The following is a 27,788-nucleotide window of genomic DNA, read 5'->3' on the forward strand; positions in this document are numbered from 1 at the left end:
AATAGGGCTATACCATACTAAAAAAAATACTCACATCGGACAACAGGTTTAGGAAATTCGAGACATCAAAAGTGTCCCATTTTTAAGGTGGTGCGTTAATTTTGCTGCTTAGTCTATAACACTATGATACAATATTTAAGGACATTGCATTAGACTGCATTTAAAAGATCTATTTAAAGTGAAACCGATAAGATTGTAGACTTGATAAACCAATTGATTATCTGCTTAATCAATAGCATAAATTCGGTTTAAAGTCTAGTAATTTATTCTTGCTGATGCAACTGTGTAGTTAAAAATGAAGACATTTGTTTTAAGTCTAAGCCTTCTGGCATTAGTCTACGGTAACCAAGGTAGGTACGTCACAATTGACCAAAGATCATTATTTTTTAAATTATTTAAATTGTGATACTCATTAGATCAACATACGATTGTTTGTTTTCTTCTTTTTTTTTGGTAATTTATAGGAATATTTATTTTTGTATCCCAATTCTTAAGGTACTTGTAGTCAACATTCATACTATCGTTGATTATTCCCCTTGATGGTATTTCCAATCAACTATTCTTTTTTCCTATTTCATCATCATCATCTTGGTGCTACAGCCCTTAGAGGGCCTCGACCTTCTCAAGCTTTCTACGCCATTCTGTTCTGTCCCTTGCTTGCATTTTCCAGTTGCCGACTCCGATCTTCTCGGCATCCTGTGTTACACCATCCATCCACCTCAGCTTTGGTCTACCCCGTCTTCTCATTCCCACGGGTTGCGCTGTTAGAATCTTTTTTATCATGTTCGATTCAGGGGCCCGGGCTACATGTCCTGCCCACTGCAGGCGGTTTCGCTTAATTATAGTGATAATATCTTTTCCACCAAACTTATGCTTGTAGATATTCTGCAGTTTAAAGTTATATCTACGCCTCCATATTCCGTTCTCACAGACCGCTCCGAATATCTTACGTAGCACCTTTCTTTCAAAAATCGACAGAGCGGATTCATCTGTTTTAGTTAGCGTCCATGCCTCTGATCCATATGTGAGAACGGGGACTATCAATGTTCTATACAGCCTTATACGTAGACCAGGGCGCATCTGTAAAAATATTAGTACATTTGGACGTTGAGAGGTGACTCAAATTTTTTTGCACAAATTGCTTGAAAATAAATCAAATCATAATAATTGAGTTATCCTCCCTCTCAAAAAGGTCCGGAACATTGTTTAAATAATCAAAATATCAAAAAATTAAGGAAAAATTCGATTATTTTCTTGGTTTTTTGATTATAACTTTAAAAGTATTCATTTCCGAGAAAAGTGGTACTAACATAAAAGTTGCGTAATTAAATTTCCTACAATATAGAATTGGTTCAAAATTTAAAGAGTAGTCACCCTTGTTGCAAAATAGCAATAATTGCAAAAAAAACATACAAAAACAAGTATTCGTATTTTACGTTTTTCAACCATTTATGCTAAACTTAGGACCTTCATATTTCACCCAGAAAAACTTTATGATACAGCAAAACAATACTGTAAATTTCATTAAGATCGGTTCAATATATTTTGCAAAATAAATTTTGCAATCCAGCTTTCGTAAAAAAAATTCATTTTTCAAAATGTTACAGGACTGAAAATAAAGCAGATAGCAAGTTGAAATTTTTTTACGTATAGAAGTATATTGTACCTTTCATTTGCCATTTTGAAAAATTAAAATTGATTAACACCACGGCGTCAGGAATTTTTTTAAATAAACATTAATTATTGTTGCTACGCGCAGGACAGCGGATAGTTTGCTCTGATTGGGCATTCCAATGACCTTTGATAATGATTGATATATACTATACTCGTATTGAAAAAACTATATAGAACAAAAGTTACTTAAAATTAGCCAGTTTATCAATTTCCTGACTTCTTTTGAGGGGGTGAAAACCATCCCCAGGGCAAAAGCACATATCGGCACAATATCACTTTTTTCTTTGACTTGTTAGCTATATGTATGCCAAATTTCATGTCAATCCAAGCGGCTCTTTAAAATTTAGAGGTTTTGCAATATTTTACCGTTAAAGAACGGACTAATGTATTTGCGCTGGCCAATCTTTTGTGTGACACGGTGAAAGGAAAATACAGCGTGTTTTATATGTTCGTTCATGGGTATTCTTTCATTTTTCCTACTGTATGTACTTGTCTAGGCATTTAGTACATTCTTTCACGGTTTTTGCTGTAAATTTTAAGGAACCGCTTGGATTGACATGAAATTTAGCATACGCATAGTTAACATGCCATATAAAGAAAGTGATATGGTGCCGATGTGTGCTTTTACCCTGGGGGGGGGTTTCACCCCATCTTGGGGGTGAAAAATATATGTCCAAGATAAGTCCCCAATTGTATAAACTGACTAATTTTAAGCATTTTTGTTCTATAGAGTTTTTTCACCAAATCAATACTTTTCGAGTTATTTGCAAGTGAATAATATGTTCATTTTTCAACAAAATAACCACGTTTTTAGACGGTTTTTCGCAAATAACTCAAAACGTAAGCATTTTATTAAAATAATATTCTTAGCAAAACTATAGCCTATATAAAAGTGAATAAACGGTGTATATATTAGGTCTCTATACCTAGCAAAATAGCAGAGTTATAGCTAATAAAAAATAGGTTCATATTCGTAAAATTCGAAATAGAATAATTCAATGTGAAATATCCAAATAATGAAGCATTCTTGGGAAAAACACATTATAACTTTTTTAAAGTTTTTAAAAAAGCTTTATTTTTGTTTTTATAAAAAAAAATTCCAGCATTAAATGTAAGCAAGTTACGCTCAAAATAAAGTTGGTCCCTTTTGTTTTGGCAAAAAAATCAGGAATATCACCCCCCAATTAATCGTTACAACTTATATGAAATTAATCGTTACCGCTTCACAAGTTACTTTACTTATGTTGTGTTTATACAATCTGTAAGTTTCATCGATTCAATGTGCTTATTTTTGCAAAAATTTGGTTTTAAAGTAAAATTTTTAAAAATTTTAATTTTGAAAAAAATGATTTTTTTTCAAAATAATTTAAAAATTGTTAGAGATACTAAAAATCTTAAACAATAAAAAAGTCGGCTTTACTTTTTTGAATATTTTGTATTTTTTCTTTTTTCTGTAAGACAAAAATTGGTTAAGATTCGGTGTTTCTAAATTTACATACACTCGTGATAAGTGACTCGTTCAAGCCCTTTTAACTACAGCTCTTTTATTTTTGATGCTAAAAAATATTTTAAAAAACAAAAATAAGCATTTTTTTAAACACTTTACAAAAGTTAAAATGAGTTTTCCCCAAAAAAGTGCTTCGTTTTTTGGTTATGGCACGTTAAAATATTTGATTTGGAATTTGACGAATATGAACCTAGTTTTATTAGCTATAACTCTGCTTCTACTAGGCATAGTGACCTAATATATAAACCCTGTTTTTCACTTTTTTACGTGCTATATTTTTGTTAAGAATTTTTTTTTGACCAAATACTTACTTTTTGAGTTGTTTGCGAAAAACCGTTTGAAAACGTGGTTATTTTGTAGAAAATTTAACATATTCAGTCGCAAGTAACTCAAAAAATGTTAACTTGGTGAAAAAACTTTATAGAACAAAAGTTGCTTAGAAATAGTAATTTTATCCATTTCCGGACTTACTTCGAACATATATTTTTCACCCCTAGGGCAGAAGCACACATCGACACAATATCACTTTTTTTCTTTGACTTGTTAGCTATGTGTATGCCAAATTTCATGTCAATCCAAGCGGTTCTTTAAAATTTAGAGGTTTTGCAATAGTTTACCTTTAAAGAACGTACTAATTGGCGAAATGAGATGATCGAAGGTGGCTTGTGGCACCTCGTTCCAAGCAAGTTAAACTTCTTGGATTAACTGTGCCAGAGTCTGTGGAGGATGGTGCAAAGTGGAGAGTCTCCTTCCCCTTATATGCCACATATGTTCGATTGGATTGAAATCCAGTGAACGGGGTGGCCACGGCAAAATATTAACGCCAACTTCATGGAGAAAATCCATAGTTCGACGAGCAATATGGAGACGAGCCTTGTCTTGCTGAAAAAAGACGTGCTAATGGCCATCTAGATAAGGCAGTAAACTGGTTTAAAAGATGTCATCAACAGAACGCGGTTATGTCATACTACTTCGAATAAATACAACTGTACTCTGGGCTAATTAGCAAAATACAAGGAAAAGTTATTTACCAGCAATTTTATTGCTGGAATCGAATCTTATTATTGTATATATTAATAATATAGGTATGCAAAGTCCGCAGATAGTGTGCTACTTTTTTTATAAACAAAATGGCGCCCGAAAATCGTGTTTTTTCAATTTTTGCTCTATAACTCCAAAGATTTTAACTTTACACCCAAAACACTCAAATAAAAATTGACCGCAATTAAATTCTGCACAGAGACGTGTTTTTCCCGATTCAGTTCGACGAAAACTTTCCCCGGAAAAAGCGGGTTTTTCCAACAAAATCTTAAATTTTCAACTAAAATTTTAGATAAGTAATTGTTAATCAATATTTAAATAACTTGGTAATGAAAAAGCCCTTTTCGTATAGATTATAATTCCAGAAGCCCATGGAAATTGAATAAACAGTTTAGCAACAATTGAATTGTTAGTTAAAAATTTTCGGTCGTTATAATAACGACAATAATTATGATGCATAAGAATAACTATGAGTTTTTCATAAAAAGACATTATACCCATCTAATGTACTTTACAGAATTGAAATTGGACTATTTAAGCGGCCTCAGGAATATTTTAAAATTATAAACAATTTTTTGGCTTATAAACAAACAGTAAACAGTCTCGGTAAATTTTAAACTAAATTAAATTGTGAAAACGATACTCGAAAGACAGTGGCAGGATGCTCTTTTTAAAAAGAAAAAACGTTTAATTGTGACGAGTGGTTCCTGAGATACAATCGGTCAAAGTTGACCAGAATTTACGGCAAAGATATAAACAATAGGATCATAATTTTTAAACCATCACCTTTTTATTTTTGTCCTGTTTCTCCACATCAATTTTCATATCTTTAAAATACTCATAACATATATTATTATAATAAAAACTATCGATAATACGTGTGAAAATTGCCAAAAATAGCAAAATTCCAATCAAAAATTAGGTTGGAGAAAATGTAACCCTCAAAGTTCAAAATCGGTATACGTTAAAAGAATGCATTTTCTCGGCTTTCCATGGAGCAATTTCGTTCATTCTTTTTTTGTTCCCAAATAACTCGAGTAGGGCCATCGAACTAATGCATTATTAAATGTTAAACTTGCTTTTGTTTTGTTATAATAGATTAATTTATTTATAAGAACAGAAAACTACATATTTTTTCCAGTTGTAGGCTTTTTTTAGATAAACTTACTACAAGTGTATCTTTTAAAGTTAAAGACATAAATATTCTCATTATAAAGCTGTATAATTATTTAAACAATTTTTATTTAAACAAATTAAAATTTTGTGTTTTAATAAATAAATTAATTTATTATAACAAAACAAAAGCAAGTTTGACATTTAATAATGCGTTAGTTCGATGGCTCTACTCGAATTACTTGGGAACAAAAAAAGAAAGAAGGAAATTGCTCCATGAGAAGCCGAGAAAATGCATTTTTTTAACGTATACCGATTTTGAACTTTGAGGGTTACATTTTCTCCAACCTAATTTTTGATTGGAATTGGACTATTTTTGGCAATTTTCACACGTATTATCGATAGTTTTTATTATAATAATACATGTTATGAGTATTTTACGGATATGAAAATTGGCATGAAGAAAGACGACAAAAATAAAAAGGTGATGGTTTGAAAATTATGATCCTGTTGTTTATATCTTTGCCGTAAATTCCGGTCAACTTTAACTGGTTGTATCTCAGGAACTACTTATTATAATTAAACGTTTTTTCTTTTAAAAGAAGTGTCGTGCCGTTGTTTTTCTAATACTGTTTTTATAATTTAATTTAGTTTATTATTTCTGGAGATATTCTATTTGTTTTTAAGCCAAAAAATTCTTTATAATTTTAAAAATATTCCTGATGCCGCTTAAATAGTCCAATTTCAATTCCGTAAAGTAAATTAGATAGTTATAGTGTCTTTTTATGAAAAAATCATAGTTATTCTTATGCATCACAATTATTGTCGTTATTATAGCGACCGTAAATTTTTAATTAACAATTCAATTGTTGCTAAACTGTTTGTTCAATTTCCATCGGATTCTGGAATTATAATCTATACGAAAAGGGCTTTTTTTATTACCAAGTTATTTAATTACTGATTAGCAATTACTTATCTAAAAGTTTAGTTGAAAATTAAAGATTTTGTTGGGAAAACCCGCTTTTTCCGGGAAACGTTTTCATCGAAGTAAATCGGAAAAAACAAGTCTCTATGCAGAATTTCATTGCGGTGAATTTTTATTTGAGTGTTTTTGGTGTAAAGTTAAAATCTTTTGAGTTATAGAGCAAAAATTGAAAAAAACACGATTCTCGGGCTCCATTTTGTTTATAAAAAAAGTAGCACACTATCTGTGGACTGCATACCTATATTATTAATATATACAATCATAAGATTCGATTCCAGCAATAAAATTGCTGGTAAATAACTTTTCTCAAAAATGGCCTATTCTCCGATAATCAGCCCAGACTACTGGCGATCGGCTACCATAGCCAATAGTCCCCCAAACTATTACTTGAAATGTCCTGTGTACATGCCTCTCAACAGCGAACCCGATATCTCGTCGCTCTCCACGGCGGCGTCTTACCATCCTATGACCATCATGTATTCCTTATCAAAATCGCGATTCATCGCTGAAGGCTAAATTACGCCATTCTGCCTCCCAATGCTGCCGTTCTTTCCACCAATTCAAACGTTGATGGATCATCAACGTCATGGCGGAATGACGTCCCAGTCCAAAGGCTCCAATGCGACGGTATAGTGTACGCATATTAACAGGTCTATCCAAATCATTGGTTAGCGATTTGACGCGGAGTAGCTTCGTGTTCCTCTACCTTCGTTAATCCATACACGACAAACACTCATTGCCGTACAATTAACACGGTGACGGAGTTCGCGTTACGGCAAACTCATATCTCTATAGGCAACAATTATTATACCTCTGTCAAAATCGCTAACATGGTGGTAATTTTGGTGGTTTCGAACTCCAGACATATTCTTACACTAAATACAATTAGAATGAGGACTAATAACTAAAAATTTCTGTACAAGTCGGTCTTCATAAATGTTCTTCGTTGGGGTCACATGACTCATTAGAGTTTAAGGAAACAAACGAGGTATAGTACAAAGGTCTTACACCCAAGTGTCAGAAACTAACTGGTCATAACATTCTTTAAGACTATCTATTCAAGACTATAAACTACTCCAAAATATTTCTGATATAATAAAAACAATTCTCCGGTCATATCATTTATTCATTTCCTAACTTATCGTTATGGTCCATGTGGTGAGACCGCTCCCGTCTGAAAAACATTTCTAATTCGGTTTCTCTGCGGATTCATATTCAAAAATATCCCCTTTAAACAAATCTGAAGGGTGCCGGACGGAATTTTTGGGCAGAAATTGTTTAAACAATTTTTTTAAACAAATACATAAGGTCACCTTTTATTGCTCAAAAAAGTATATTTTTAGATTTTTTGGGCCATTATAAACAAGAAAGGTATCTTGTAATTTTTTTCAAAAATTGACAGTTTTCGAGTTATAGGCGATTTAAAATCTAAAAAATGCGAAAATACGCATTTTCGAGGCTTAAAGACTCATATTCAAATTAGTATTTTTAAGGGTACCAATAACTTGGATTAAAGTTTAAACATTCCTTTTCAAGATTCCGAAGAGTGATCGGGTCTAACTTCAATTTAAACCGTAGTTTTTTAATTGTTAATTTTGCGTGTCCATCCGGTTTTTTTGTCTGTGCGTCGCGCACTATTTTCAAAAATTTCCTATTTTCCCCCGAAAAATGTTTTTTCTTGATTCTTTGAGACATTCTACATTTTTTTCAAAAGTTACTAGTTTTAAAGTTATAAGCGATTTAAAATGCTAAATGGTGTTTTTGTCATTTTTCGTATTTTAAATCGCTTATAACTTTAAAACTATTAGAAAAAGGTCAAGAAACTTATTTTATTTAGAATGTCCCAAAGAACCTAGAAAAAATATTTTCGGAGGAAAATAGGAGATTTTTGAAAATAGTGCGCGCCGCACCGGCAAAAAAACCGGATGGACACGCATAATTAACAATTAAAAAACTGCAGTATAAATTGAAGTTAGTCCCGATCACTCTTCGGAATCTTGAAAAGGAATGTTTAAACTGTAATACAAGTTATTGGCACCCTTAAAAATACTAATTTAAATATGAGTTTTTAAGCCTCGAAAATGCGTATTTTCGCATTTTTTAGATTTGAAATCGCCTATAACTCGAAAACTGTCAATTTTTGAGAAAAACTAGAAGATACCTTTCTTGTTTAGAACGACCCAAAAAACCCAAAAATGTATCTTTTGGAGCAATAAAAGGTGACCTTATGTTAAAGAACATTGTTTTAACTCTTTCTGTCTTTCTGTCCAAAAATTCCGTCCGGCACCCTTCAGATTAGTTTAAAGGGGACTTTTTTGAATATGAATCCACAGAAAAGCCGAATTAGAAATGTTTTTCAGACGGGAGCGGTCTCACCACATGGACTATTAAGATTAATTAAAATTACTCCTTTTTAAATAATTTTAGAGGATTATTTGAAATGGGTGAGTTACAATGGAGAAATACCAAAAGATGCAGTGCCAGCTGGTATGGATGCTGATAATAATACAGTATATATCGGACGAGTGCATTTAATCACGAATAGGGCTGAAGGATTTGTTCCTGGAAATATTAATCCTGGTGTAGTATCTCTGGATACCGTCCTTTTTAATCAAGTTTACACAGCTACAGAAAACATTGAGGTAATTACATCTTTTATTTTAAACAGGTTCTGGAACTTTTTTTGTGGCGTTTCTAATATAAATATTATGTGGATTAAGGCACAATTGATTGTAATGAAAGTTAAATTTTTCTACGGCCGTGCTAAAACAGCCACTTTACCGCACGCATTTCGTTTCCTAAAGTTGCACTTTTCCGCACGGCGTGCGGGAAAGTAGCATAACTTTTAATATGGCATTATAATATATTATAATTTATAATACGTGCAATGAACTAATAGTTAGATATTATTTACTAATTTATTTCAAATTTATCTTATTTTGTTCATGTTTAATTAAATTAACGCGACTATTTCACTAGACTGTTTTTAACTGATTATTTTTTTCACCTGTCAAATTCTGACGTTTTTGCTTTTTCAGCCAATCACCACGCGTCGTTCTAGCCAATCATTGAGTGTAATACTGATAAAACAGCCTCTTCCTTGATAAAACAGTCTCTTCCATGATAAAATTTAAGGTACCCTAAATTTCACATAATACGTTACGAACGACATTGGAAAATCTCATGTTAGTTATAAAAATTGTGTTTTTAATAATTGTTCATTTTCGATTTAAACAGTTTTTTATGTATTAACAATATAATAAATAAATTTGTCCATTTTTAAATCATAAAATAATTTATCTATAACCTACTTAAGACATTGATCCTAATCGTCTTAAAAATATTTTACAGATGCCCGTATTTACTAATAATACATATTGGTTCACAAAATAATCTTTTGAAATACCACTCGTCCTCTAAATTTTGCTTGATAAATTTTTTCGTTTTCATACTTAAACTTCTTTATTTAGGGTAAAATCACTCAAACAAACCGAAATGGATAAAATCACTCGTCCTTCGGACTCGTGATTTTATCATTCGGTTTGTTTTCGTAATTTTACCAAATAAAGAAGTTTTCGTGAAAACAAAAAAATTTATCGATAAAATTTAGAGGACTCGTGGTATTACCTTTGATAAAACGGCATAACAACGCATCGTTTTCTACTGACAAAACTCCTTAGCGACGTGATTTCTCAGCGACAAAATTATGACAGATCCGTCACGAAAGTGTCTGGTAATAACAAATAAATAAAGATTATATATTTCGTTGATATCGTGCATTAATTGTCTCGTGAAATAGTCTTGTCGAATATCATTCGAGAGAAAATTATTTACCGGCAAAATTTTCTCCTGGTTTCATTCAAGTTCGTTGCCTTTTGGTAATTTTCGCTTATGAAATTTTGACAAAATCACTCGACTGACGTCTCGTGATTTAAGTCAAAATTTAATTCGCGAAAACTGCCAGGCAACAAACTTTCATACCAGTCGAAAATATTGCCGGTAAAGTTTTCTCTCTTGTGATATTATATACGATTATTTCATTCATAGAAAGCTACAGAAATAAAAATTAAACTGAAGTTTTGATAATTTCCCGGCGTCAAGTATATTACGTCAGATGCCCTTCGCTGCTATGAAAAAATACATTCAGTGACATTAATGACAATAATTGTTTTAAAAATTAGAAAAGTGATGACTTTTAACCGTCAAATATTTATAACAACTGTTTATTTAATTCTACTAATTTGTACTTACCTAAATAAATTACAATAAAATTTTGGTTTTAAATAAAAAAGGAATTATGAAATGTAGGTATGTTAGATAAGAATCAACAAACCATGGTTTTGTCAAGAAGACAAAGAACCCGCAGAACAAAAGAGAAAATGCTATATGTGTTACAGAAGCACTGGAACGCAGGAACAACGCGCCATCTACAAACAAGAAACAGAATAAATTCGCGAATAAGAGTAATAAAAAGAGAGCATTGGATCAAGTTCACAAGTGACATGGATCACGACATCTATGACGCACAGAGGAAAGTTTTGAAAATGCTTTTGAAAGTTTTTGAAAAAACAGAAAAAAAACAGTAACTGAATTTGTACAGACATACTAACATACTGACATACATACTAACTGAGACATGCGAAAATATTTCAGAGAACTCTACAAAGGTGAAGACGCCAATCACGAACACGATTACAAAACAGAAGACAAGTATATCACTAAAGAAACTGAAGTTGAAGCGAGAATGAAGATCTTAAAGAATAGACGATCGCCAGGGACTGATGGAATACCGAACGAACTGCTGAAATACGGCGGTCAGAAACTCACTAATTGTCTCACATTTTTTAACAAAATCTTAGACAGAACAAAGATACCACAAGATTGGCACACCAGTATCAGAATACCGATTTTTAAGAAAGGACAAAGATCATGCCAGGACAACTACAGAGGAATAACTCTCTTAAATACGACAATGAAGTTATTCACAGACATACTCAAGGATAAATTGGAATCACAGATAAAGAACAGACAAGAACAGCAAGGATTCAGAAAAGACAGGTCGACGACGGACGCAATATTTGTCATGAAACAAGTGAAAGAGGAGAAGGCGATAGAATATAGCAAACCTGCATATATTTGCTTCGTAGACCTAACGAAAGAATTTGACAGAGTCAGACTTAGCGATATAATAAAGAAAATTAAGCAAAAAGGATACCGGCAAACATTGTTGAAGTCATAAAACAAATGAACAATAACAACACGACAAAAATTAAAACAAACGACACCACTACGGCCAACATACCAACACCAGGAGGAATCAGACAGGGAGACAGCCTCAGTCCATTTCTATTCAATATGCTAATGGATGAAATAATAGAAGATGTGGAATCGCTACAACTGGGATCGGCCACAGTAGAATCAGTATATAGTGTGCTATGCGGATGACCTATAAAGACAACTTTATCGATTCTATCAAGCATGTCGACAACTCAACATGAACATATCCACGCAGAAAACAAAATTCATTACCATTGCGGGAAGACCCAATTAGGTGCAAGCTTGTGGTAGAGGGGAAACCCATACAACAGCTAAACCAGTTTAAATATCTAGGTGTAGAGTTATCAAGTTATCCTGACCCAGCCAGAGACCTAAGAGGACAATTCAACAAGGCCGCTTTCTTGTCCGGATGTTTGAGAGATGTGGTCTGGAATAACCCACACATGAGAATGGACGGCAATGTTAGAATTTATAAAACTTGCATCAGACATGTTATGACCTATGGCATTGAATCAAGAGAAGACACCAATAAAACCAAAAGCATGCTACAAACAGCCGAAATGAAGACACTAGGAGCAATAGCAGGGAAGACAAGAAGAGATATAATACGAAACAACATCATCAGGGAACAATGTGGCGTGCAAGATGTAGTCAGATTGGGCAGGCAAAGATGAAGAGAATGGTTCAGTCATGTAAAAAGAATGGAGGAGCACAGACTACCAAGAATTGCGCTAGAAGGAAAACCAGCAGGCAAGCGTCCACCGGGGAGACCACCAAAAATATGGAGATATAGCTGGCAGTCTACCTTTCAAGAAATATTTCAACGTCGGAATTAACAGATCGACAGATCTACAACAAGTATAAGAAGAAGAAGAATAAGGTATGTTAGATAAAGTCCGAAGCACGTGCTCTAACAAAAATGCATTTGAGGTAGAAAAACCCCCCAAGTAGCAATTTGTCGACGCGACAACGTTATCTACCGCGTGGCAACGTTTTCTTACAACGTTGTTATTGCCTAGAAGACGACCCTATTCTGCACTGATTTGGTGGACGATTTTTGAGTTGTCTTAACGTTGCCTAGGCAACCTCCTGTTTAAGCAACATCGTTTCGTACGCGTTGCATTAGACAACTGAAGCGACTATAAAAAGCACCTGCGCGTGCAATGGTTGCTCAAGGAGTCAGACTAGTTATGTTTTTTTACCTATATTTTTAACACCTGTATGGTGAATGCGAAAACCAAAATGGTAACTATTTTGACATCGTATTAGGTATTTAAATTTATATAAATACATAAAAGACTTATTACCTGATGTGAAATTTATAAACGCATCTCAGATTACCGTCAAATATGGATATTTCACCTTTAAAAAACACACGCGCTCCTTTTTTTATGACATTTTTGACAAAAAATATGCAAATTTAAAAAATCAAATTTTAATATAAAAGTCAAAATTTATGTTAAAGATGTTCTGTATAAATTTAATGTATTTATGGTGCTTTTAAAGATATCAGAAAATGCCTGCATTTTTTATATTCTGTGTTTTCATTTTCTTTACATCCCAAAAATGTCAAGTAAACCCAAAATGGCGCATTAAACAATATTACCAGTATTACTAAAAAAATACCTTATCACCAACCTTAGACGGATAAGACAACTTAGAACATACAGTGTGTCAATTTTAAAACTTACAATGGCTATATCTCACGAACAAAAGCTGATATCTAAAAATGCTTGAAACCGTTTCTAGGATAGTAAGGGGGAACTAAAATGACACGAAAGAGAACTCACCCCCATCAACCCCCTAGACCCCACCCATCACAACCAAAAAAGTTTAAATTGCAAACCCCTACTTGTGATACATCATTGAAGAGGCTATAAGAAATGCTATTCAATGGTATAAATATTAATTATACAGGGTGAAGCAATATTTGTAAAACTTTGGCTTAAATGAAAAATTTAATAAGGTTTTGTTGAATTACAAATTTATTAAAAATGTCAATTAAGTAAATATTTAATGTGAATTCCGTTGTTTGGTAAACAATAATACAGCCTATTTTCAAATTCTGCTCGAAATTTAGCAAATGTTCTAGTAATAGGGCGACATGCTTGAGTAATTCTTTCTCACAATTCCCCAAGTGAAGCAAGTTGAGTTTTATAAACAACTGATTTAGGGTAAACCCATAGAAAAAAGTAATATACTATCCTAGTATAAAAAGTACTATCCAATGGTATAAATAATAATTATGCAGGGTGTTAATATCAGCTGGCTTACTAGGACTTTTGTATTTGTAGTGCTATCTCCCGGACTATTATTTTAGATGGTAAGTGTCCGCTCGTACTTTTTTTTGTTAATTAAAACTTAATTTGCCATTTTTGCCTTAAATCAGTTGTTTATAAAACTTAACTTGCGTCACTTGGGAAATTACGAGAAATAATTACTCAAGCATGTCGCCCTATTACTAGAAAAACATTTGTCAAACTTCGTGCAGAATTTGAAAATAGACTGTATTATTGTTTACAAAACAACGGAAGCCACTTTGAACATTTACTTAATTGACATTTTTATCAAATTTGTAGTTCAACAAAACCTCATTAAGTTTTTCATTTAAGCCAAAGTCTCACAATTATTGCTTCACCCTGTATAGTTATTATTTATACGATTGGATAGCATTTTTTATAGCCTTTTCAATGATGTATCACAAGTAGGGGTTTGCAATTTAAACATTTTTGGTTGTGGTGGGTGGGGCCTAGGGGGTTGATGGGAGTGAGTTCTCTTTCATGTCATTTTAGTTCCCCCTTACTATCCTAGAAACGGTTTTACGCATTTTTCGTTTTCAGCTTTTGTTCGTGAGATATAGCCATTGTAAGTTTTAAAATTGACACACTGTAGATAAGGTATATATAAGTAGACTTAGAAGTCCAATCGCCAACCAAACCCGGCTGCGCCGACTATCAAAACCGTTTTAGAACGCACACTCTTATTGGGTGACAGAGGTCATGTGACCAGTGTCAAAAGTGTATCATTCTTATTAACAGCGTTGCCACATTTAGTAGATTTCTACTTTTTTGATAGATTTTTGATATTTTTTAAAAAAATTCTATAGTTTATTTTTTAACCAGGAGGAGTAAACTTAAAAGGCAGATTCACGCCTAAGAAAGTCACTAGAATAATAACCAAATACATCTTCTTTTTTGGTTGATCATGTCGGCCCTCAACGGTAATCCATGAATATTATATTATATTAATACGTCGCTAAAGAGTTCTAAAAACGACTGCTTTTTTATATAAAAGCAGACTAGCAATCTAAAAATTAAAAGAATAACACAGATAACACAAAAAATCGCCGGTATATCTTAACTAACCTATGAAATTCCACTAGGGTCAAAATTTGATAAATGTCATTAGTGTCAAAATTTTATAAGAGTGGAGTAAACGTGCCTGCAGTTGGACCAATTACAAACAAGCATTACAGCGCGGTAAATTTGAATCACTCCTCTTGGTTAAAAACAAACCATTAGTAGGCAATATTTTTTAGTAGATTTTTGGTATATTTCAACAGAATTTGATCCATTTTTTTCGAATCATGAGGAAACTATAATAAGTATTTTTGAAAAATTTAAACGCAGAATGAAAGACAGCATTATTTAGAAAAACCAAAACATTTCTTTTGAACGAGATATTTGGAATTAAAAGTCACACTAAATTTTTTCTTTTTTCACCCCTGTAACTTATTAAAATAAATATTATAGAAGTTTTCAGGGACTTTCGGTCCTCGGTAATAACGTAATCTTTCTTTGTGCGTTTAAATTTTTCAAAAATACTTATCAGTTTTCTAAGGATTCGCAAAAAATTAAAACATTTAAAATACATTGAACATTTTAACAGACGACATTTTGCGCCTATCCCCTTAAGTTAGCTGTTGTTTTTATTATAAAAAATCCCAAATATATCCCAAAAATCCTTAAGTATATTTTAGTTATTGATTTAGTAGGTTTTAGCTAAAAAATGGTAATTACCAGTTGGTGGTTTGGAATAATTAGGTTTCCAATTTTGTGGAATTCCTCTTGGGACATTTAGGACGGATGTACATATCACTGTATTACTGTATATTCACATGGCCTAAAAAGATTCTACTGATTTTGTGAAAACAAAACTACTGAAAGAATAAAAATGACCTGGCAACCCTGTCTACGAAAGCTGATACAAAGATTAGGTTATCAAATCTCAAATCTACTGATAAAACAACGGAATGGAAACCAGCTATTAAAAAAACAAATAAACAGGTTGTTAAATAAATCGAAAATTTCCATCAAAATAAAATATAATATAATAATAAGAAAAAAATAAGGTTATAAAGTAAATTATTTTTCTCCTAGTTGCCGCAAACGTGTCACACCTCTAGAACAACACAAGGGTCGTGACGTGACAGATAACTACTCAACTACAACTACAGAGTCGGCCAGGGCGTAAATTAGTTTAGCATTATAACATTTTTAACTCGTTGTGATTGTTTAAAAAACTGAACCACACTGAACTGTTATATTATGTAGTTGTCACAATCATTGTGACACAATGGTAATAGATTAGTTGCCCGTGTAACTAAAGGTTGTAACATCGTAATGTCAGTCGGGGTAGGGGACGTTGGCCGAAACAACTGAAAATGCTCTCAGGCAACGTTGTATACAGTGCATTTGTTTGTACTGACAACCAATGCGTCGAAAAATTGCTACTTGGGCCGCCGCTATAAATTTTTTTACTAAAAATTAATACACATTGTCATTTATAAACAAGTTTTTCCACGACATTGAAGAATCCACAACAGGCGGAATTCAAAGAAGTCAATAATACCATACGTAAAGAGTTTATCAGAAAAATTTAAAAGGATTGGGAACAAGTAGAACGTTACAACATTCAGAACAACTAACATATTGAGCTTTATCCTGTCCAATACCAGAACGAACAACAAACAAGAAATGTCAAAAAACTGTATCCATAAAAAACCCTGTCAATGCAACAATTTCTACGTGGAAGAAACCGTAAAACCACTAAATGCCAAAACAAACGAGATCAGAGACTTCAACAAATCCCAGATATGCACAGATGCATCAATAATCATAAAAAAAGAATGTGTGTGTGTACTTTGTACGCACATAAGAAGTTATACTTCTATTATAATATAATCTAACTTCATATCAGATAAATCATTCAGATAAATCAGAGTCTGAAAAGCATTGTATGAAAAACTATAAATATGATTACTCAAAAGGTGATTTTTTGATGTTATATAAGCTACTTGAGCAATGTGATTGGTCTGACCTACTGACATGTGATGATGTGGACAGGTCTTTGGGTCTTTTCTATACAAAGATGTATGATTTTATGGATGTATCGGTACCAAAATTTGAGGTTAAAATGAATAAATCAGTGGCAAAATTCCCGTCTTGGTTCTCCATTTATCTGGTTAAAAATATTAGGTTAAAAAATCGTCTGCATTGTTTAGTTAAAAAAGGTAAGGCAAATGCAGAAGAGTTGAGTATGTATTTAACACTCAGAAAAAATATAAAATTTCAAACAAAAAATGATTACAAATTATATAAACAAAATATAGAAAAGAACCTAACAAATGATCCCAGTAGTTTTTGGGGATTTTTAAAAGGAAAAGCAGGTCTTAGTGGGGTACCAATGAAGATGGTATTTGGCACCGAGAGCTACGAGGGTTCTCAGAATATAGCTAACGCTTTTGCACAGTTTTTTCAGTCTGTATATGCAGAAACTGATGACACTGACACTGATTATAGTTCAAATAAAGAAACCTGAGCACAGGACCTGATGAGATACCGTCTTATATTTATAAAGGTTGTGCTGAGTTTATAATTAAGCCTTTAGTTTTTATATTTAATTTAGCAATTGAACAAAATCGATTTCCTAGCTATTTAAAAAATGCTGTGATCTCTCCTGTACATAAAAATGGTAAAAAATGTGACATATGTAATTATAGACCAATTAGTATCTTGAATGGAGTCGCTAAAATTTTTGAAAATATTTTATATTTAAATATATATAATTTTGTAAAAGAATCAATAACAATTTCACAACATGGTTTTCTCCCAGATAAATCTACAGTTACTAATCTTTGCCTATTTTCAGAACATGCGTGTAATGCAATAGTCAATAAAAAACAGCTAGATGTCATATATACAGACTGCGCAAATGCTTTTGATCGGGTGGACCATGGCATACTCTTAAATAAGTTGGTTGAATATGGTTTCTCTGAGAATGCATATAACTTTATGAAATCTTACCTGCTTCACAGATCACAGATAGTAAAGGTGGGAGGAACATTTTCAGGTCAGTTTAATGCCAAGTCAGGTGTCCCACAGGGTAGTAATTTAGGCCCTTTACTATTCCTACTTTTTATCAACGATTTACCAGCATCAGTAACAGTTTCAACCAGCCTACTGTATGCTGATGACTTTAAACTTTTTAGAACAATCTCATGTAATGAAGACTCTCATATGTTACAGTCTGATCTAAGTCATGTGGCTGGTTGGTTTAGAATTAATAAGATGTCACTTAATATTAGCAAATGTTCAGTTGTCACATTTACTCGTAAATTAAATTTCATCATTGAAGATTATCATATAGATGGTGTAGTTATAGACAGGAAAAATGAATTTAGGGATCTGGGGGTCAATTTTGAGTCAAACATGAGCTTTCATAAACATCTTTATAGTATTGTAAATAAGGCATATAAAATATTGGGTTTTATTATACGTAATTCTAGGGACTTTGATATTGACACAATTATAAGGCTCTACAATGCCATTGTAAGACCAAATCTAGAATATGCGTCAGTCATATGGTCCCCAACAACAGCTTTTAAAACGGATTTAATTGAAAAGGTTCAAAAGCGTTTTTTAAGATATCTTTATTTCAAAAAATATAGAGTGTACCCTTATATGATCTCATATTATTCAATGCTAAGGTATTTCAAAGTCGATAGACTCTCTGCTAGAAGGGATCGGCAGTCTGTGATGTTCATAATATTGTAAATAATTTTAAGTATAAAAGCTGTGGAATGGTGAATTTTGTACATTTTAAGATACCAAAGATTAGGCTGAGAATTATAAATAGGAAACCTTTTTTTGTATGGAACAGTTTATCTCCTATCAATAATATGCTCAGAGTTTGTAATGAATTTTTAGACCAGCATCCAGAACTGGATTTTTTCGATGCAAGTTTTAAAGATATTCAGGAACTTCTGGTGGGCTGGGATAATTTTCAGATGCAATTAGAAGTTATATAACATATAGATCTATATCATATATGTGTGTGTATATATGTATTTTCTTTTGTTATTGTTAGTCTGTTGTTTTGTTTGTTAGTTTGTAAGTTGCCATCACCTGTGATTACCATTGTAACATTTTTTTTTGTTTATTACTGGTGTTTGTGATGTGTACCAATAAATAAATAAATAAATAAATTATGATTTCAACGAAATCAATATACCTACTTATCTACTTTAAACAGTTTTTTGTATTGTATTTAAATATTAATTAAATATTAATTAAATATTAAACTAATTAAAAAAAAGATATGACTTTGTCCGGATTTGAACAAGGGACTTCTCGATCCCTAGGCGAATGCTCTACCGATCAGCTACCACCGTTTTTGTATTCAGTCGATCATTTCTCGGACACAATTACAATCGTGGTGACAGATACATTAATTGAAAATAAACATTTTCAATAATACTTATTAGGAGGAAGACAAATCCACAGACATAAGAAGTATAATAAATATATTTACTAAAAATACCAATAATATATTATTTTCATGCACACCTTATTTGCGCTACATAACTTAAAAGATGTAGCGACTAATACCATACTGTCGGTGTGCGCATGCGCCTGGGAATGTAAAAATTCACCGTCGTGCCCAAAGAAGTATAACTATGTACTTCAAAAACAGACATGAAAAACAGACATGAAAAAGAGAATTGTCAAATTAGCGGCTCTCATTCTACTGAATTAAGAAAAACGTTTAGCAAACCCATCAGCAGGCTTTGATTACCAATACTAAAAGAAGTCAAGAATATACCAACAATAGCAAAGTAATAAGAAGTCATAGTATTATGCCATATGCCATACTGGCATAATATTTGAATAATATTAAAACCCTAGTTGAATATCAAATATTGATATACCAATTTTGTAAAAATGCATTTAATAAGAACAAACAAGCTTTCTGCATGTCGAAGGTAAAATCATCCTACTTTATTATAAAATACTCCATTAAAATGTTACATTTTTTAAGCCGTACCTTGCATTTGTTAGAGGAGTCAATTTTATTTCTTTAATGTGTAGGGGGGATCAATAGAAGCTTAAGTTCAAGTTTTTGGGGTCGCCACCCTTGTCCCCGGCCGCCATCTTGGAAATGGTGTGCAAAGGGGTTTCGCGCTATATCTCGTAAACTACAAACCCTACGGAAAATCTAATTAAACTTAAAATGTAGCAAATTAAATTTACTACAATTTTATGTCTATTTCTTTTTATCGTCAAGTGACCATCAAAAAAGATATAAACAAAAATATGTAAAAAAATTTTAACAAGTTTCCTTTTGGAGGTTATAACTTTTTTTCAGTTCATTTTAAAACAAAATAAGATTTTAGCAATTTTGTAGATGGTTTTTCAGCGAACAATGTTCACTATAAATTTGTTTAATTCTATTTATTTATATAGGTTTTACACCGCTCCAAACTTGACCAGATTCTCGAATGCTCATAGGGATATAATAAAAACAAAAGTTAGGCTTACTTTTCTAGCAATAAATATATTTTATTCATACAATTTATTATGATTTTAACATTTCTATGCTATTATTAATCTGTTTGTGACCTTTCTCCCCACTATAAAACTTATAACCCTAAGCATATATAGAAACGGCCCAAGAAGTTGTTTGAGGACAAATTCGCCGGTTCAGAAGAAGAATGACACAACCGCATATTGAAAACTTCCTAAGAAGAGCAAAAAACAAATTTTTGATGTCAAAATCATAAATAAATAAATAAATAAATAGTTTATTTACGGCCAAAATACCATTTACAAAAATACCACATATCACAATAGGTATAGGTAGTATCACAATCATAAATACATATTAAAATATAGAACAATATCACTATATAAAGACTGAAAAATCAAAAATATATACATATATATATACATACATATATACACATATACACACATATATACACACATATATTAAATACAATTTAGCATTTTTTTTTAATTTTTTCTTAAAACTAGGCAATGAACAGTCAAAAAAGTCAATATCGATATTATTGGCCCCCTTAGACATTCTTCCAATTGCTTTGTTCTGTGCATAATTGGTGCAATGAAAGTCTACAAAAAATAGTTCTTTACTACGAGTATTACATTGAGGAACTCTATATTTTATCTTCTCAAGAAGTGTTGAGCAATCAACCAATCCATTAGCAATCTTATATAAGAAAACTAAATCAAGAAATGATCTTCTATTTTCCAGTGATGATAAATCTAATAAGTTGAGAATTTCACTATAATTGATGTTTTCAGATGGTATATTTAGTTTATATGCAATGAATCTTAGAAATTTTTTTTGGACTTTCTCTATATTATCGATGTGGCATCTGTAGTAGGGTGTCCATATGCAGCTTGAATATTCTAATATTGATCTAACTAATGCACAATAGACAGATTTAAGACAATTTATATTATTAAAATCAGAAAGACTACGTTTTACAAAGCCAAGCATCTTCAAAGCTCTATTAACAACAAACTCAAAGTGCTTAGTAAAACTCAAAGATGAGTCAAAAATAATGCCTAAATCTTTAATGGATGTTAAAATTTCTAAGTTTCTGTTGTCAATCGAATAGTTAAAGAGTGTAGGTTGTAAGATTCTGTGATATCTCATTATTTTACATTTATCAATATTTAAATTCAGTTTATTGTCACAACACCACCTGAAAAAATTTTCAAGATTCTCTTGTATTAGAAGACAGTCATTTATATCTTTAACTACCCTAAATATCTTTAAATCATCAGCATACAGTAATATTTTACATTCGGAAAAACAGTTTAAAACATCGTTGACAAAACAATTAAAAAGCATTGGAGAGAGATGACTTCCTTGAGGAACTCCTGATAAGACTTTAATTTCTGATGATAAGCAATCATGAATTTTGACAAATTGTCTTCTATTTGTTAAGTAACTTTCAAGCCATGATAATAATGATCCATGAATTCCTAATGCAGATAATTTTTTAACTAATATATCCTTATTCACTCTGTCAAATGCCTTGGAGAAAGGCAAAAGGATAAAGCATGATCAAAATTAGCCATTCACCACTCCATGGTCAGGATCTCGAGATATAAGCGTTTTTTGGGGTGTGCCGCTTGTTTATGAAGTAACATAACTTTTTTCCTATTGTATATTTTGACTTTTCCAAAAAACTTCTTCATGAATTATATTTTATTGTTGTGTTGGTTAAAATTATAAACTAAAAAGTTTGTCACTCAGCTTTTTTAAGTAAACATGAAACTAACGAAATATGATGGCAAAATGTTTAAAAACTAACAACTCCTTGTTTAATGTGTTTAAATATTTAGGACAAATTCCATTGTTATCTACATACTTCAAAGATTACACAGTAAAATTTTCAAAAGGAAATATTTACAGCGACCAAAGATACAGCAAGGTAAATTTGAAAAATCATCAAAATTTATTTTCGGCATTTTTGTATAAAATTTGATTTTTGAACATGTTCCACCAAATCTAGATAAAAATAAACTTCATATTTGAATTCATCCACCTCGAAAACATAAAAATAGACCAAAATTGGTCATTCACCTTAAATTTGATTTTCGTGGTCGGCATAACGATTGCTGCCGCTCGACTAATTTATTGTATGTATTCCTATGAGAATTCGAGAATCTGGTCAAGATTGGAGCGCTGTAAAACCTAGATAATAAATAAAATTAAACAACTTTATAGCGAAAATTGTTCACTGAAAAATCCTCTACAAAATCGCTCTGATATTATTTTATTGTGAAATGAACGGAAAAAAAGTTATAACCTCCAAAAGGAAACTTCTTACAAAATTTTCTCATATTTTTATTTATGACTTTTTTGTTGGTCACTTGACGATAAAAAGTAATAGATATAAAATTGTAGAAAATTTAATTTGCTACATTTTATGTGTTATTAAATTTTCTGTATGATTGCTAGTTTAGAAGATACAGCGCGAAAGCCCTTTGCACCCCTTTTCCCAATATGGCGGCCGGGGACAAGGGTGGCGACCCCAAAAACTTGAACTTAAGCTTCTACTGAACCCCCTACGCATTAAAAAAAATAAAATTGACTCCTCTAAGAAATGCAACCTAAATGTAACATTTTAATGGACTAAAACTCCTATGGTTAATTTTAAATTTTTAATTTACTTTTTGCGTTTACTTTATTAAAAACATTAATATCACTACTATTGATTTTATATTGCTAGCTTCCTGGACTACGTAACAGTAGCCATTTCCTAAACTGACATCTAATCACAGAATTACGTCATGACATGTGACATTAATAATGCCGGATGCGGATAGACAAAGGGATAGACAAAGAACGATAGATCTCGGTCTAATACAATCTTTTGAAATGTTAAATTAGAACAACTTTTTAAATTATAATATTATAAACATCTATGATGTCAATATGTAACATATTGATTGATTGAGATTAACTAATTATTGGAGTATCTAGTATAAATTGTACAAATATCTAAGTATAGTAGCTTGTTACATAAGTTAGTTTATACTGTAAACGATTTACTAAAACACTGAAAGCACAATAGGTACAAAAAAAAGATAAATATTTCAGCATAAAAAATGATAGCATCAATAGTTAATGCGATAGCAAAGTAAAAATATTTTAAATAATTTGTAAAGCACTTACCTACCACAATCTGCCTCATGAGAATTGAAAAGATCACAGATCACTTTATGTTCACTTAAATCTTTGATATAAATATACATTCACTTCACTCAAGATTCACGCAAAATCGTCTTTTAAGTAATTTATTTACCATTATTCAAGAAAACTAAAACCGAACCACGACGCGGTTTTAAAATTGCAACGAAACTGACAAGGACAAAAACCAAGCCAAAAAACTACAGTTCTGATTGGAAAGAATTCTCATAGCACACTACTTGATAATAAACAGCTTTTTTTGTATGACTCAAGCAATTTAGCTTGTCGTGAAAAGGATAACATTTTAATACATTTTAGATTTAAATTTTTACTAGAGTAATTTTATCACTTAAAAAGATTTTAGTAATTCAAAATAAACAAAAATAATATAGTATAAAAATGTATGTATGTGTAAATGATGTGTAACTAGATTGAAAGATTTATAGATAAAAATTTTATGCATTTAATGCAGTTGTAGTCGGCAAAATGCTGATTGGCGACAGTAGTAGAACTATTATTTAAGAGGAATGGACATAAAATTTTAAAGTACTTAAATAAATCTTCCAATTATTTAATTTTTGTATGTTTTGATATATTTCTTTTTAACTAAAAACAATTGAGGGGATTAGATGCTAAGGGGTACAAGTGACAAAATAGTGCAAACTGAGTTAAGTGCACAAAATAATACTAGATACCTAGTACTAAAAATTTAGTGGCAAAGAGATACCTACCTACAGGTGAATTATTATTAAACTACTGGTGGCGACATATACATCGCAGGTTGTAGTTTGACTAGGTTAGGTACTTACGAAATTTCAAAACAGTTTGCGGCAAACAGGTAGTGATGTTGATTATAGTTACTTTCGAGTATTCGTTACAAATCGTTACTTTTGTATAAAGTAATCATTTACAGTATTCGTTACTTTGATTACTATGGTTACTTTTGTATTTGAGGAGCGGTAATCATATCGAGAATCGTATTTCTCAGTAGGTAGGTATTTTGTATAGGTATAGATATGGATCTAGTAATATTATATTGTCATTTTGACAAACATGCGTCAGAGTTTTAAGTGTAACATCCATAGATATAATAATACATAGATTAGGTAAGGTACGAAAAATAGAGTAACGCGGAGCAGTTCATCGGTGGTCTATCTATCTCTCTCTACCGGCGCTTAGCTTTCTCTCTCTAGCATATGATGGCCGCTGCCGCTGTACTCTGTGTCTGTGTCGTTCCATTACTCCCACCTCTTGGTAGATACGCTCACACTCGTACGACTGACAAAGATAGCTAGACTACTGTACTTGATATTGATATTGGCGTTACCATAGACATATTATGAATAGACCAGGCTAGGGTATATGCCACTCAATGCATTGGTGTGAGCGTATCCCTCAAGTTCTATTTAAAAAAGGGTTGAAACCCCGCTCTATGTAGGTCAAACCGGCAACAGGTTTATGTTTTCAAAAAATTGATAGTGTGTAAAAATTCTTTATTTAAATCAGCTAAGTATTTTCGGCAATAGCACATACCATCATCAGAGCTTCATCTTACAGGTTATAGATGCCTCAAAGAAGAGTAATTGTAGAAATACAACATATTAATAACTTTTAAAAATTTGGATACAGGGCTAGGATAGACCCTAGATCAGAGTCCTAGCCCTGTATCCAAATTTTTAAACGTTTTTTATAGTGTTGTATTTTTGCAATTACGCTTCTTTGAGGCATTTATAACCTGTAGGACGAAGCTCTGATGAAGGCATGTGCTATTGCCCAAAGTAGTTAGCTTATTTTAATAAAGAATTTTTACACACTATCAATTTTTTTAAAACATATACCTGTTACCGGCTTGATCTTCAATTTAAACACACTCACTGCTTGGTTTTGCGGTTATTAGCGCAAGTACCTACTTCCCACTTTAGTGAAGATGGACTGATATGTCCGGAACTTTATAATACCTTTTTAAAATTAGGCACCCTGACTCTATATCCTATCTCACTGCTGATATCCCTTCCAACGCACACTTAGATTTAATGAGATTGCAGAGACGGACCAGGGACCAGCACGTCGTTCTTCATGAAAAATTCATTAGCAAACAGTTTCATTCAAATCCTTTATATATTTACAACTACAATTAATTACTACTACCACTATCGGTTTACAGCGTTCTCCGACGCCTTCCGACTCCTAATCGCCATTCTTCTCTATTTAACCATATTCCTGGAGGGATTTTTCTTTCCTCAAGTTCTTATTCAATTCCCTCCCTCCAGCTTCTTCTCGGAATTCCTCTTTTTCTTCTTCCTTGTGGTGTCCATGTCAAAATCTGTTTAGTCATTCTCTGTACATGGCCGTACCATACTAGTTGTTTTGTTTTTATGTCATCAATAATTGTATGTGTGACTCCCATCATTTCTCGTATTCTCTCATTTGGTATCCAATCTCTTCTTGATTTGCCTTCTGCTCTTCTCCAGAAGTCCATGTTTGTTACTAGTAACATTTTCTCCGTTCTTTGTTTCAGTGGCCAAATTTCACTGCCATATGTGATTACACTTTTAAGTATGGTATAATATGAGCTGTTTGTTCGCTTTAGATATTAGGTCTGGATCCCGCGTATGAAAAAAAAGTTGATTAATAGCAAGCTGAAAATTTGTTAATAGCTTAAGGGTGTCCAGTCGGACAAACTTTGATATATGGGAATACTGGAACAGGGGAAGTTTTAATTGTGGAACAGGTTAAAAATTTGGAACGGTCAGACCACGAAAACGGCACATGTATTTTGTCCGACAGAACAGACTTAAACTCTCCGAACAGAGATTAAACTCCCATGCAAAAATCAGACTGCTATTTATCACCAAATGGGCGTTTTAATGAGTGGAACATGTAGAATATGTCAAATGATAGGAATTATGACAGGTGATAAATAGCAGTCTGATTTTTGCATGAGAGTTTAATCTTTGTTCGGAGAGTTTAAGTCTGTCCTGTCGGACAAAATAAATGTGCCGTTTTCGTGGTCTGACCGTTCCAAATTTTTAACCTGTTCCACAATTAAAACTTCCCCTGTTCCAGTGTTCCTATATATCAAAGTTTGTCCGACTAGACACTCTTAAGCTATTAACAAATTTTCAGCTTGCTATTAATCAACTTTTTTTTTATACGCGGGATCCAGACCTATATTGTTTGGTCCCACAGAATGCCGTTCAGCATGGATATGGCTTTTCTACCCTGTATGTTTCTGTCTGTTATAGCAGCATCGAGTCTTCCACCTTGAGTTATCTTCATGCCCAGGTACTTTTATTCATCACAGTGTTTAATTATTTCTACCCCATCGTCTAATGTAATGGACTGCTTTGTTCCCTGACTTGGAGACCCCATTTGTTATATTCTTCTATTATCTTCCGCGTCATATAACTCAAGTCGTCATGATCCTGAGCAACCAGAATTTGGTCATCAGCGAAACATAAAGTGTATAGTGTTGTCTCGTTATTGAGAGGAATTCCCCAGCCATTACATTTTCTTCTCCACAGCTTGAGTGCTTGTTCCAAATAAGTTTTAAAAAGAGTAGGCGAAATACAACAACCCCGCTTCAATCCTTCCGTGACCTTAAATCCCTCAGACATTCTTGATCCAGTTTTAATTTTGCAGTCCTTCCATTATACAGACTTTGGACTGCTTTGATAAGACCATGTTTAATGTTGATTTGATGTAGGGTTGACCATAGTTTGCTGAGGGGCACACTGTCATATGCTTTTTGTAAGTCTATGTAATCCAGGTGAGCTTCTTTATTGACGTCTGTTTTTTCTCAATAACTTGCAATTAACATATATGTTTATTTATTTTAGATCCTTACAGCAGTTAACAACCCAAAACTAGAATGGATATTAGTAAAAGAATACCAGTTTCCGAAACTTTTTGACCATGAAGAATTCCATGTTGCCAGAGTGGGTTGGGAACTAGCAAAGGGCGAATTTAATTCTACAATCTATTTGGGGAGAACACACTTCAACGACAGAACAAACATTGGAAAAGTTTTTACCAGCGCAAATTTTTATGCAGAAAACAATGAACTGTATTTTGCTGCGAATAGTAAAACCAAAACGGGATACGTGTTTGAGGCACTAGTGTATTATTATTAATTATTACGTAAGTAAGAAGAAATTTTAGTAGACAATAAAAATGTTGTTATCA

At 32.4% G+C, this 27,788-nt stretch overlaps 1 protein-coding gene across 1 annotated transcript; it reads left to right on the plus strand.

Annotated features, from left to right (window-relative positions):
* The first annotated feature begins 172 nt into the window (after nucleotides 1–172).
* Nucleotides 173–27,788, plus strand: LOC114338958 (uncharacterized). Its single transcript, XM_028289583.2, has 3 exons — nucleotides 173–350; nucleotides 8,748–8,962; nucleotides 27,443–27,788. Exons 1-3 carry the CDS (start codon nucleotides 296–298, stop codon nucleotides 27,734–27,736), a joined length of 564 nt encoding a protein of 187 aa, XP_028145384.2. The 5' UTR covers nucleotides 173–295; the 3' UTR covers nucleotides 27,737–27,788.

The sequence above is a fragment of the Diabrotica virgifera genome, chromosome 3 (genome assembly GCF_917563875.1).
Source record: "Diabrotica virgifera virgifera chromosome 3, PGI_DIABVI_V3a".
In the NCBI taxonomy this organism is placed as follows: domain Eukaryota; kingdom Metazoa; phylum Arthropoda; class Insecta; order Coleoptera; family Chrysomelidae; genus Diabrotica; species Diabrotica virgifera.

Coding starts and splice junctions, on each gene's coding strand:
- LOC114338958 (XM_028289583.2), top strand. CDS start 296: ATGAAGACATTTGTTTTAAGTCTAAGCCTTCTGGCATTAGTCTACGGT. Junction 351..8,747: donor ATTAGTCTACGGTAACCAAG/GTAGGTACGTCA, acceptor AAATAATTTTAG/AGGATTATTTGAAATGGGTG. Junction 8,963..27,442: donor CAGCTACAGAAAACATTGAG/GTAATTACATCT, acceptor TATTTATTTTAG/ATCCTTACAGCAGTTAACAA.